This window comes from Thermobia domestica, chromosome 3 (assembly GCF_964235325.1).
Source record: "Thermobia domestica chromosome 3, izTheDome1.hap1.1, whole genome shotgun sequence".
NCBI classification, from domain to species: domain Eukaryota; kingdom Metazoa; phylum Arthropoda; class Insecta; order Zygentoma; family Lepismatidae; genus Thermobia; species Thermobia domestica.
This window is the reverse complement of record NC_137456.1, coordinates 7376504-7390240: the sequence shown is the minus strand read 5'-3', so window position 1 is coordinate 7390240 and position 13737 is coordinate 7376504. Positions and strand designations below refer to the sequence as shown.

Below are 13737 nucleotides of genomic sequence, written 5' to 3'. Positions count from 1 at the left end.
CAGTGGTAGAGCGCATACCGCTGATGTCTGGATTCCCTGGTTCGATTTTCGCCCAAGTTTTTTTTGTGGTGGACAACATCGCTTCCATGCGTTTTCCTAGATACTCCCGTTCCTTCACAAATTATCATTCCATTAATTCTTTCATCATCATTCACTTGCCTTAATCTTCGTCTCCCTTACCTTAAAGGACATAAACATGGGACGTTAAACCGAAAGAAAGATTTTTTAAAAATAGTAATAATGTTGGCCACGGTGGCCTAGTGGCTCTGGTGCAAAGGGTGCATTGGTTCGATCCCAAGATACATGAGTATTTGTCGCACAAGAGAGTGTCTCACTATCTTCAGGACTCTCCACTTTCCTTCCTCATTCTTATTCCACTATCTCTTTATAATAGTTCAATTACAATAATCTTCCACGTTTCTTAAGCCTAGAGGGCGTAACGTGAGACTAATAATAATAATAATAATAATAATAATAATAATAATAATAATAATAATAATAATAATAATAATAATAATAATAATAATAATAATAATAATAATAATAATAATAATAGTCATTCTTGCTGGTCTTGTGGATAGCATGCCTGTGATGTACGTAGTTTAGGTTTGCTGAAAGAGTATTGGATGCATTACGGTGATTCGGATTTCACTTTTGATTACAGGTATACAACTTATAACTTCGGTGATAAAAATCAGTTATTGTCACCGTGGGCGTTCTCGTTTCCAAAAAGGGATGCTGGAACAAAAAGGGCCGATTGGAAAGCAACAGATTATTTAGGGGGCGTTTGAGATCTCATGATCTGTCGAAGTTTTTTTCTCATTATTGGACGAAAGCCATTATGCATTTTACAAATTATCAAAAATTGAACGATTTTACAATAATAATAATAATAAATATAATAATATTAATAATAATAATAATAATAATAATAATAATAATAATAATAATAATAATATAGTTATAGGACAAAATTTCGTTTCACTATATATATATTCGTTCTTAAGAGTATATTTAAGGAATTAAAACTTTCTTCTGGTTCTTAATCCTACGTACACCAAGGGGTTAAGCGTAACATCATACCCCAAGGGAGGGTTAAAAAATGTCCGCTATATAAATCATTATATTCTGTACCAGAAAATGTAATATTGTTGTCTCTTTCGTACCATCAGTTGTATTAGATAATAGTTAATACAAAATAGAAAAGAATATTATATTTTCTGAGTCAGAAAAGAATGATTCATATGGTGGATATTTTTAAACCTTCTCTTGGTTTATGGTGATACGCTTAACCCATGATTCCACTTTGAACACCACTCTGAAATCAGCAGGTCTTTTCCGTTTATGTATACGACCCTTTGCGACAGCTGTACCCAGTGCCACTTTTAAGACTTCGGCACCCCTAGGCACTTTTGCTATTGGCTCCCCAAATAATTACATGCCCGGCGCTTGCGTGTGGGCGAGGGCAAGTCCATATCAGCCTACTGAAAGGAAGATAACGAGGGCGTGAACGGGTCCATATCGGTATAGTGAAGGGTCGAGGAGACCATGCTGACAGAGAAAGATAAGCGTACTGTATCATTACTGCGTAGATTCGGAGTGATTCTGAGTTCATGTAGATGAGAGTTTCTAGGTTTCGTATTTATTAATTACTGCATAGATTCAAAGTGCACAGCGCTTCTATCAAATGTTAAAATTTTCTATTTCTTCTTGATTTTTTAAAACTTTTTCACACGAAAAAAATAAAATGTTATTAATTCTTTTTACAGTTTGGGCCCTTCAAAAATTTTGCGCTTTAGGCACGGGCCTAGTTGGTCTAATGGGAAATGCGGCATTGGCTTTACCCGTAGCGACGTCTAATGTCAGAATCTTTAACTGGGAATATAATCATGCACATTATGAAAACACGTTGCACTAAAGAAGGGTACTTTATACCCATCACAAAAACTAAAACAAAAAGGTATTTTCTAAAAGAAATATAAGTATTGAATGACAGAAAACATTATTTATATTATTTTTGACACTAAATCTGAATTATAACATGAAACTAAAGACACATCCATAAAAATTGTTATCCTAATAAAAGTGTGGATAATTTTTAACCCTCCTTGATGTGCGTAGGGTTAAACTGCTTTGTAAAAATCTAATATTCAGCCTTATGCATGGATGGATTAGGTTAAGATGTCGTGGAGCTCAGAGCAGTTGCATTCACGCAAAGGGTGCGAGCTCGGAAAGTTAGAGAACCACTAGTATAAAGGGAGATAAACCTCCTTAAACAAACTAATAATAATAATAAGTTACATACGACAGCCTTGCATTGTTTTCTACTGTCAAGAGACATTGAAGAAATGGTTAATAATATGAAATGAAATCCTGAATATCCAAAGGTTATATCCTTCTCTTTAAAGCACGGGTGACGCTTCCATATGAAATATGATGAAAGCAAAAGAGTGGAGAAAGAAGGGAGAACTCAGATAAATCACTCATACTAAATATTGCTTACCGTATATTCGCAATGTTCGACAACGAACTAGGAACCTTTAGTGCCAGAAGTAAATGCTCTATGACTATTTCAAAATACTCTTTCCGTTAAAAGATCCAAGTTTGCTCCAGCGATTAAATAAGCAAATTTATGAGCAAATGTTTCAAAATTTTTCAATAATAATAATAATAATAATAATAATAATAATAATAATAATAATAATAATAATAATAATAATAATAATACTAATAATAATAATAATAATAATAACTAGTAAATCCGCACGTCCTGCGTAAGCGCAGGACACTATCATTGTCTGAATGATTGAATATGATACAAAATTAAAAATATTTATGGCTAGCAAAGTAGTTTTAATAACATGTTAATAATATCTTTAATTAAGAATTTTTCGACAATTACTCGAATTTAAGACGTCCTCGAATCTAAGACGCATCTCAATTTCGCTGCAATAAATTAAGGAAAAATAGTAAATGTTCCGTTTTTACTATTACTAAAGCGCTCTGTGATATTGGTCATTTTAGATGATTTTTATATATCGCTCTCCCCTCTTCATGTTGCGGGGCACAGCATGATAAAAATTATCCCAGGCCCGAATGTCATGTATGTTAAAACTTTGATCGAGATCGGTTTGGTGGTTCAAGAGTTAAGTTCTATTTATTTTTATATATTAATCTCCCCTTCCTCACCTCTAAGTTCTACCGTCAAAGTGAAAATATTAAAAAGAAAAAAAAACTTTCCAGACTCGAAAATCATCTATGTTGAAAATTTGATCGAGATCGGTCAGGTGGTTTAACAGTTATTAAGTTTTATTTATTTTTATATATATATCTCCCCTCCCCTCCTCCTCCCCGTTTACCGTCAAAGTGATAAGATAAAAACTATCCCAGATCAGAACCTCACCTATGTTCATAATTTGATTAAGATCGGTTCGGTGGTTTAAGCGTGATGAAGTCACAGAGACAGTAACTTTTCTTTTTTTTTTTTTTTTTTTACATATATGTCCCCCTTCCCCAACCCTACATTGTGCCGTCAAGGTAAAGTGACAAAAACATCCCAGGTCCGAACCTTATTTATTTATTTATTTCGGCTTATTTTACATGTCAAGAATAAGGCTATATGAAGCCTTATCTACCACCTAAACATGATACAAAATTGAAAAATCAAATAATATAGTTAAAATAGCAAAAGAAAAAAGTTAGAAAGTAAGAAAATACAACAAACAGACGCTTACTTGAACACACACACACATATACACATAACACACACAAATATAATATAGTGCTACAATAAAGTACATACATGTTACAATATGTAATACATGTTGAGTTTTATATCTTTATGACAAGCTTCTCTAGTGGCTCTTCTGTCTTGAGTCCATTCAACCCTGCTTCAGTAACAATAAATTATAAACTGCTCTTTTGAAAGATGCTAGAGAGTTTGACTGACGTACCGAGGTTGGCAAGGTATTCCAATCACGACACGTTGAAATTATGTATGACTTGGAGGAATAAGTTGATCTATGAATAGGAATTGCAAGCTGGCTATTAAAACGTGATCTTGTGTCCCTCTCATGGAAATCGCTTTAAAAATTAAGGTGTTTTAAAAGGTAAGAAGGTTATTTAAAAGTAAGTGTTTTACACAGCAATACCAACGAGTGCAATTTTCGCCGTTGCTGCATCCTCAGCCATTGTAGCTTTTCAAAGAAAGGCGTGACATTATCTATAATACCGCTATTAATATATACGCGTAGATATATTTAATTTCTCAGATATGTGTTGGCCCCTACAATATTATTTTCTGAAGAATCAAAGAATATTGCGAGAATAAGAATTGTTTTTTCTGTATATTTTAGAAATATTATTTCGCTATTGGAATGTTAATATGCATATTCTTTAAAATAATTTTAAATTCCTATTTTTAAAAAAAGACTGAATCGGAGTACAGGTATGGCATTTAAAAAATAGCATATGTATTTATTTATTGCACTTATGCAAGTGGCCCCGCGTGGAGTAGTCGCTAACGCTCTCACCTTCGGTGCGAGCGGTCCTGGGTTCAATTCCGGGTGGTGGCACTCGGTTGTAAAAATATAGAAAGCTTTTTCAGACCAGCCACACTGAATGAGGTTTTCCTGAGATTTCCTCATTCCCACTAGGCAAATGCCGGGATGGTACCTAACTTGTAGGTCCCAGGCCCATTCCTTCCTTCCCTTTCCCCGGATAGTGTTCTCGCTCAGGGAGATCATTCCTCACACGTGACGGTTAAATGACCTTAGATGCCGAAAGCCCAGAAATCTACACCCTAAATCATTTATGCAAATTTTGGGGCAATACCAGCATCTATGGCTTTAAACCTCCATGTTTGAGGGGTAATGTCTTTCAGTGATTACAGGACCCGGAGAAAGGAAAATGAAAGAAAGAACCTCTATGTTAGGTTTCATTCCGGCATTTGTCTGGTGTAATTGAGCGAAACCAAGGAAAATCGCACTGAGAATGGCTAACCTGAAAAGGCTTTTACATCATTTGAACCGACTGTCCCCACTGGGAATCTAACCTGGGATTGTTCACATCTTCCCATATTTTAAGAAACGAGAGAGAGAGAGAGAGAGAGAGAGAGAGAGAGAGAGAGAGAGAGAGAGAGAATCAGTTATAACGAATAGGCGTTACTTAGGCAATGCGTATAAAAATACATTCAAACATAGTATTTTTATTTGTATGCCTCTACCGCATTAGCGAAAACCTTTGGGACTTACATAAACACTAATTCTCCCACAAGCAATAAAGAGAGGACATTGACACACAATGATTGACGCAAACGGAAGACAAACAATTTGTTTTAGAAAGCGATTACTGACTCATATTTACCGGCTTTGAGGCTTTTCATGTCACCATTCCGTAATCAATACTTGCAATATAGTAATATCCGCATGTAAACGGTAGCGTATGATATTAAAATGGATGTGATAGGTAACTTACAATTTAATTAAATAGTAAAAACGAGTTGAATGACAAGTGCTCATGAATCAATATATGGATTTCTCGGTTTCAATTAAAGGAACGTGATCATGGGATGTGAAACAGCACATTGTTTCATTTTCTAGATTCAACGTCGTACAAAGTAGAAGTTTCCCTTACCCTTAGTATCATTGTCAGTATTTACAAGATGCAATATTTTTTTAGCAGCCATTTGATGCATTTGTCCGATAGCCTGTTCCGTTGAGCAGTGTTGCCAACAAGTTGATACAAAAAGTCGCTAAATAGGAGATGAAATGACTCCAATTTTGGGTGAAAAGTCGCTAAAAAAATTTTCGTGGAGTTTTACCTTATATATATATATATATATATATATATATATATATATATATATATATATATATATATATATATATATATATATATATATATATATATATATATATATATATATATGTGTGTGTGTGTGTGTGTGTGTGCGTGTGTGTGTGTGTTTGTATGTATGTATTAAATACGTGATCAATTCAAGCCATAGTACTATATACGCTAAAAGAACGTACATGAAATACTCATATACAGGGCCGGATTTAGCGGGTGCAAAGGTGCACGTGTATTTCCCCCCTTCTTTGTAAATATACACTACCTAAAGTGAGAAGGCAGCAGTGAAAATAGCAACACTTTCCAAAAATTTCTGCTGTCATGTTTCCGTTTGGGCTTAAAACAGAGGGAAGTTTTGCAAAATCGATAGTTTAAGTCAATTTTCTAAAAGTTGGAAGAAAAGGATTTACCGAGAACAGACACTTAGTATTTCCAGGGCATTTCCTCACTCACACTACAGATGCCTAAAGGCATTTAAAAATTCCAACTTTATAATATAACTTTATGATCAATTTTGTTTCAACGAAATCAATAATAACATTAGATAAGGAACAAAATTCAAGGTCTAGGAAAAATCTTACTTCAGTTCTACTCACGCTTCTACAGATAATCCGTTTGCTATCGTTAATGAAATATGTGTGCTTCTAAACGGAAGCTCTGTAAACTAAACGACATTAAAAGCTGGAGTTGGTCCTCGTTAGAAGGTAAGAGATAACAGAAATCAAAGCAGGAATATAGAGATAAATGTTGTGTACTTTCCCAGCTCGTCAACATCTGCACTGATTCAAATAAGCAAAAGGAAAATAAACATATATCTGAACTGATCCGAGCTAATAGTACTTATTTTATGATAAGTTGTTCGCAGAACAAAACTCGCTAGATTTGTAAATAAGTCGCCAAATCGTCATTCCAAAATCACCAAAAAAGTCGCTAATCGGAAAAATTATTTTTTGTCGCTATCCTGGAATGCGAATCCCCTAGATTTAGCGACTTTTTCCCCAAATTGGCAACACTGCCGTTGAGACAGCCAGCGTCAAGTTGGAACACGTTCTGACTTCTCAGTCAGCGCAGTGTTGCCAGATCTACTGATTTTGCAGGAGATCTCCTACTTTCTCTCCGTTCTACTGATCTACTGCGAGAGAAAATGAAAAGTGAACAATCTCCTGCTTTTTTCCTTACTTCGAGAAGTTGAAGAAATATATTATTATTAATATTGAATTTTCAATGTTTCCTCACATAAAAAGATGAAATTACTCTGTTATAATACACAAAGCTCTGTAGAGTATATAGATATATAGCTTTATTGTATATAATATGAATCCAAAGAATACAACTGTACGTCATCTTCTATATGCATTATGGTTAGCGTTTTTACGACTTTCTGTAAGATTTACAAGTAAGTGTTGTTTAGATTGGGACTTGGTTTGGAAGAGTAGCTTAGATCATTTCTCCACGATCGTCAGCAAGAAATCGTCTTACGCCACGATTAGGTGTGACTGTACCATATAGCTACTTTATCGTTACGTGCATGAAAAGACATTTTCTCACTCCACTTTGCTCTTTCACTACGTTTTACTTCACACACGTGTGTATCAAATAATATTAATATACATCGGGACTTTTGCTTTTCATATGCTCAACGTAGTTCATCGGAAATGAATTCTGGACTGCTTGTTTTGACTACTGCGCCCTTAATAATGGCAAATTTTATTGCCTCCTCTTTGGATTTACATTCAAATGCCACCACTGTATGTGTCTACTGCTTTCTCCTGTTTTTTATCTTCGAATCTCCTGCTTTTCCAACTGACCGGTCTGGCAACACTGAGTCAGCGTACGGAGCTGTTACAGTGAGGTTATGTTTGAAGTGTTTGTCGCGCATCAAGAACGCGTGAACATTTAAGTTCTGTTTCAAGTTGCAATAAGTGCCAAAGAAACTCATGAAATGTTGAAATTGGTGTATGGAGATAACGCTGTACGTCAGTTTACAAGTGGTATGAGCGATTTAAACGTGGCAATGTGTCGGTAGAAGACACAATGTTCGGAACATCCATTAACCTCGAAAACAGAAGAAAACGTGCAAAAACTGGCAAGAATTGTTTGTTCTAACAGGCGAACAACTGTTCGAGAGTTTTTCAAAGAACTAAGGGTCCGTACAAAGAATTGTAACCACCGTTTTGGAAATGAGAACAGTGAAATTCAGTCCCCGACTTTTGACTGACGAACAGGAGTTTTCGGGCGAAAAAAAAATATTCTTGTCTAAACAGATCCACCGTACTCTCCAGATATAACATGACGCAACTTCGGGCGCTTCCCTAAATTTAAAAGTGTGCTTAAAGGAAAATGTTTGGGCACCATTTCTCACATTGAGAGGGCAACAACAAAGCAGCTGAGCGTTCTTCCAAACGAAGCATTCTAGAAATGCTTCCAGTTATGGATTCAACGTTGGGATAAGTGCATTTCTGACCAAGGACAGTACTTAGAAGGAGATTAAACCAAATTTCATGTAAGGTTATATAATATTATTCACTGTATCTTTCGATCACACCTCGTGTACCTTTGTTTTAACTCATATTTTTCATTCGTATTTCAGTCTTCACCCATAGTGCTAGGCAGGCAAGGAAAATTAAACAATTGTTCTATTTTATCTCTTAAAAACTATGAAGAACTGTTTCCCTTCCAATCATATTTGATTTCGTATTTTAAATGTTGATTTTTATTTAATATTCTTAAGCAAAGTAATTTAAGAATTTGCATTATGAAAAGGAATGAAAGAGTCCTACTTACCCAGCCATTTGGGATTCATTTCCCACTCGACACAGCATACCACGATTCATGCTGCACTTCCCAGTCACAGGATCTGGAGGAGTCAAGCTTATGTATGGAGCTTCTTCCAAGAAGGATATTTTCAGGTGGAATTTTTCTGGAACACCCTGTGGAGGAGTGTGACTATTTCCTGGCCACACAATGTCCTTAATATCAAGACCATCTTTTTCCCATGACTTCCATACACCGATCTGGAAAAAAGGAAAGAGAAAGAGATGTAGAGATAGTATGGTCCAATGGAATGCAGATGAATAAAATGAGGAGTTATCTGATACCTGCCTTGTGCTGACAATATTAACTCTAGTTCATATCCTAGTCCTGGGAATGTTTATAAGGTGGCTTCTTATCTTTATTCCTAAATTAGGATCTCTGCCTTAACTCAAATTCGAGTCCGAAACTATTTCTTTGCTTTGAATTGCTGGTCTTTAGTCGGTTGCAGGCAACGGTAAGTGCTCCCCATGGGGCACGGTAGCTTAGCGGTAGAGCGCTAACCTCTGGTGAATGGGATTCCTGGTTTCAATTCCCGGCCAAGTAAGTTTAACATCGTGTTCGTGGGTTTTCTCGAAATACTCCCCTTTTCTCCCACTTTATCATACCACGAATCCTTCCATAATCATTCATTTGGCTTGACTATCGTTTTCCTTAGCCGTAGGATGTTAAAGTGAAATATTTTATTTCATATCATTTTGCAAGTGTTCTCCACAGCCCTGTAGCCAGCCCAAAAATGTAGGGGGGAAGAGTCGACTGAAGTTAGGGGAGGCCGATCCAACCATATTATAGTTCATCACCATATTATAATTCATTTGCAAGCCTACCGTGAAAATTTTAGGGGGCCAGCAAAAAATTAGGGGGGAGCAGCCCCCTAGACCTCCTTGGATACGGGCCTGGTTCTCCATTAATTCAGTTGCGCAGTGTGATCTCCTTCCGTGGAAAGGCCCATTCTGTGCGTCCTTGGCTTTCTCTAGCATTGCCCTTTGATTGATCTCATTAGTACTCTCACCTTAAAAGCTATGATATTTACACAAGGAAAGTGTCTGCGGAAGTTTGAAACGAGGTTGCAAGAGCACAAAATTTCTGTGTAAGCCAAACGTCAAGCTCGAATGCTTAATTAAGGTGAACGATTGAATGACGGTCAAGTAGCGAGACAAATAAATTTGAAAGAAGAATTTATCATCTTCGATTTTTGGGATCAACAGAGTTTCAAGTGTTACACAAATTGTTCATAATTTCCTGTTAGAATCAATGCTATTTGTAGCACTCTCATCCGATTTATTCCGGAAGAGACACAGAACCAAAAGAAAAAAAGTCTAGGAACTGAATCCCGCCCGAAATAGATCACAGGGAACATAGAGGGATCAAATTTAGCGCTTGATAAATCATACGAGAGCTCCTTCGTGGCCAAGCGGTTAGCGTACGTGCTTTTGGTATGAGAGACTCGGGTTCTACTCCCGGCGGGAGCTCATGTGGTTCGAATTCCACGTAGGGGCCGCGGTGGCTCAGTGGTAGAGCGTTCACCTCTGGTGCTTGGGGTCTCGGGTTCAAACCCTGCTTCCGCCAAGTGAACTTTGTGGTGGACAAACACCGTGTGCGTGGGTTTTCTCGGGGTTCTCCCGTTTCCTCCCACTTTCTTCATTCCACCATTTCATTCATCTCTCATCATCACCGTCTCCTTTAGCCTAACCGGCATAACCGTGGGACGTAATACTCAAAAATTTCATTTCATTTCATTTCGAATTCCACGTTAATCATTAGGTCCCGTCTCATACGGCCTCGCTGCCGAAAGGGACGTTAAACTCAAAATCAACTCAACTCATCAACTCCAGCTTTTAGCTTTTAATAAGGATATTTTCGCTTTTGTTTACTATAAATGAAAGAATACCATTAAAAATATTATAATTTAAGGAAATAAATTTGTTTTTCCCATCAGAAAGGAAGCCCTTTACTTAAAAACAACATTGCATTTGTTTAACAGAAATAAGAATTGAACGATCGTTCTTTTTAATGCAGGTAAACATTCTAAAAGTATCGCACTATGAAAGTATGGAAGTAACAAAGTACTGAATAGGAAGGTATTCATCGAACGTTCATACAATAAGAGAATTGTATTACGTAAAGAACTTAATTCTCAAAAGGGAAATTGCTTCGAAAAGGTCCAAAAAAAAGAATGTTTGGAAGAGATTTCCACAAAAGCATCCATTTGGGTGACTCACTCGAACAAAAGAGTGAACTCTTTCAATAAGCTCTCTCGGAAGGAATTTACAAAGTAGTTTCCCTTTTCAAAAAGCACATTCCATCAGGACACTACTTTCTTCTCTTTGCAGTAAACAAAAGTGCTAGTACAGACTACTTTTAATCTAAAAATAACTTACATTGAGAGCATACTTTAACATGTGAGTATATTTCCGAACTCTATAGGGTGGTTGTAAACTCAATAACTATTTTTAACTTATCCTAGAAAGTAACATCAACTCTAGCTGGCGTGTAATACTGTTTACTAGTGTGAGGTTTTCATGATTTCAGAAGATGGTCCAGTGAAAATGGTGAAATGGCTGATGTACACAGCGTAGAAGACATAGCATGATTTGATGACAATTTCCCTGGCAGATGAATTGGTCACCTGGCACCGACAGAATGGCATGCACTCAGTCCCGTTCTAATTCCATGAGACTTCTTCCTTGTGGGAAGTTCTCGGTAGCATTCATCTTTGAGAACACCCCACAAAGAGAAGTCTAGAGGTGACAAATCTGGCGAACAAGCAGGCCATGAAACAAGGCCACCACGTCCAGTCCACCGATTGGGAAACTTCCTGTTTAGAATGGCGCGTGCTTCATGAAAATTATGAGCCGGGCAGCCAACATGCTGATACCACATACGTAGGCGTGTTTGCAATGGTATCGCTTCTATCAATTCAGATAATATTCCGTTCAGAAAGTCTCTGTACTTGGCTCCGTTCCATGTACCATCTATGAAATAGGTCCTATTAATTGGTCACCAATAATTCCGCACTAAACATTGACACTGCATGGGCGGTGTTGTTTCACCATCCGTAGCCTGTGGAGATTTTCTATGGACCAATAATGCATATTATGCCTATTAACTTGCCCATGGTTTGTAAACATTGTTTCATCGGAGAACAGTACACGTGAAAAGAACGTGGGATCATTTTGTATTTGGTATAATGCCCACTCACAATTTTGAAAGTCGTCCCCGATCTAATTCCATGCGACTTCTTCCTTTCGGATTGAGGTACTGAACAAATGTACAAGTTAAAATCAAGGATATTAATAGTCTTGAACAAAATATCCGTGAAGTGTTTACAAATGTTCCAGTTAAGATGCCAAGAAGAGCCCTGGATTTTGTTCCTAAAAGTTTCCAGAAGTGTGTGAAAAATGCGGGTGATTACGTTGAAATGTAACTTAATAACCAAATGACACACCCTAATAATGTATTCAATGGAAACAAAACTGTGATAGGTTGTTTACGTTTTGAAATATTCATTGTTACAAATACGTACTGACTTTATAAATACCCTGTATTTGAGAATTTCGATTTGTGAGAAATAATCATAATTAAAACTGTCACTTTATTTTATGGCAATCCTTATGAACAATCTGTAATCCCAGTATAAAATTGTTATCGAAATCATGTCATTAGTATTTTTCAGAAAAGAAAAACACAATTACTAGTCCATATTCTTAAGAATTTCCTCTGCATTAATACACAACACAAGCGGTCTAGGAGCAGATGGTATACTATTATTTTTCGCTTGATATTTCTTAAATCATCTTAGGGTTTCTCTCACTGGCTTTTTCCCACCATTATATTCTCTGATTGCCAGCTTCTGTGATGGAAAATTGAAGGACATAAGATGCATTTCCTCAGAAGAGAAAAGATGTGAAAAAATATTCTAGACGTGTTCCGTAGACCCGAGATTGATCCCCGCTTTGATAAATGACTCTTGGGCACCGAGCCAGTTTCTATCTAGAGAAGAAAAACCGCCAGATGATTCATATTTCTTTTGATTTTCTCCTAGCTTCAACCTTTCTTCCAGCAGGTAACATTCTTTTTTTTTTCATTTTACCTTGAATATGCCTTTTTTCTTATATTTTCTACGCATTTACATAAAATTCATTCCTAGCACATTTATGCAGATTTTTTTTATCCATTCTAAGTTATGCATTTTCTTTCTTCTTCACCTCATGCATACGTTGAATAAGGTGATAGAAGTAGATTGAAGGTAGGTCTTAATGGAGTCAGAGAGCCTGCTTGTCGTTATGGCGTAGCCAGGGAAACAAGATGCGGGGAGCGCAGAGGTGTTGTCATAAAATTCAATATTGGCAGAATCCTTTGCATAAACTCTCCAGTAACTAGTTGCAAACAATCCAACGCATTTTTTTTAAATGAAACTACGACTATATTACTTCGCAGTAACATTGTGTAAGAAATGTTATATTGCGGACGTATTATTTATTTCCTTTGGACTTCTTAGAAATTTCAACAGTTTATTATTCTCAATACTGAACAGGCGAATTATTATCTATAGATTCAGGATTATTATACTAGCTCAATACTTTTAAGGGTACATACGTTTCGTCATACTAACCTAGTGGCGGATGTAGGCCCGCCAGTTTTTTGAGTGATAAACGTAATTGAATATATTATTTACATATTTTTTTAAATTTTATACTAAACTCCTATCATAGACTGGATCCTGTCTGCCTGCCTACCCTAGTTTTTACCTTCAAGATCCACCACTGTGCTAACTTGTTACTAGGATTAGGCAAGTGAGACTATTAGATTTTACGGTAGATTATATGAATTTGTTCTTCGTTCCTAACTCATTTCGAATATAATCAAATGGTGTAATCTCTAGTTCTCAAATTAAAACAAAATATGTTCTATGAATTTCGCTGATTTTTTATTTCGTGAATCAGATTTCTTACATTACGTAAATGAATACCCTTCATATTGTCCGATCTCTTTCCTTAATAACAGTAATGGTGAAGACTGAATTATATATAACAAAATTCGAATATTTTAAACGAAATTTATAGTGGAAAAACT

At 36.3% G+C, this 13737-nt stretch overlaps 1 protein-coding gene across 7 annotated transcripts in view; it reads right to left on the bottom strand.

The window, feature by feature from the left end:
- Nmdar2 (glutamate ionotropic receptor NMDA type subunit 2) overlaps positions 1-13737 on the bottom strand; it is an 850349-nt gene that overhangs the window by 141445 nt on the left and 695167 nt on the right. For all 7 annotated transcript variants that reach the window (XR_014130890.1, XR_014130891.1, XM_081753987.1 and 4 more), the window contains exon 7: positions 8635-8864. Coding sequence is in view for 5 of the 7 variants with exons in the window: in XM_081753987.1 (XP_081610113.1) it covers positions 8635-8864 (230 nt within the window). In the remaining 2 variants the exon portion in view is untranslated. The remainder of the gene's footprint in view (positions 1-8634; positions 8865-13737) is intronic.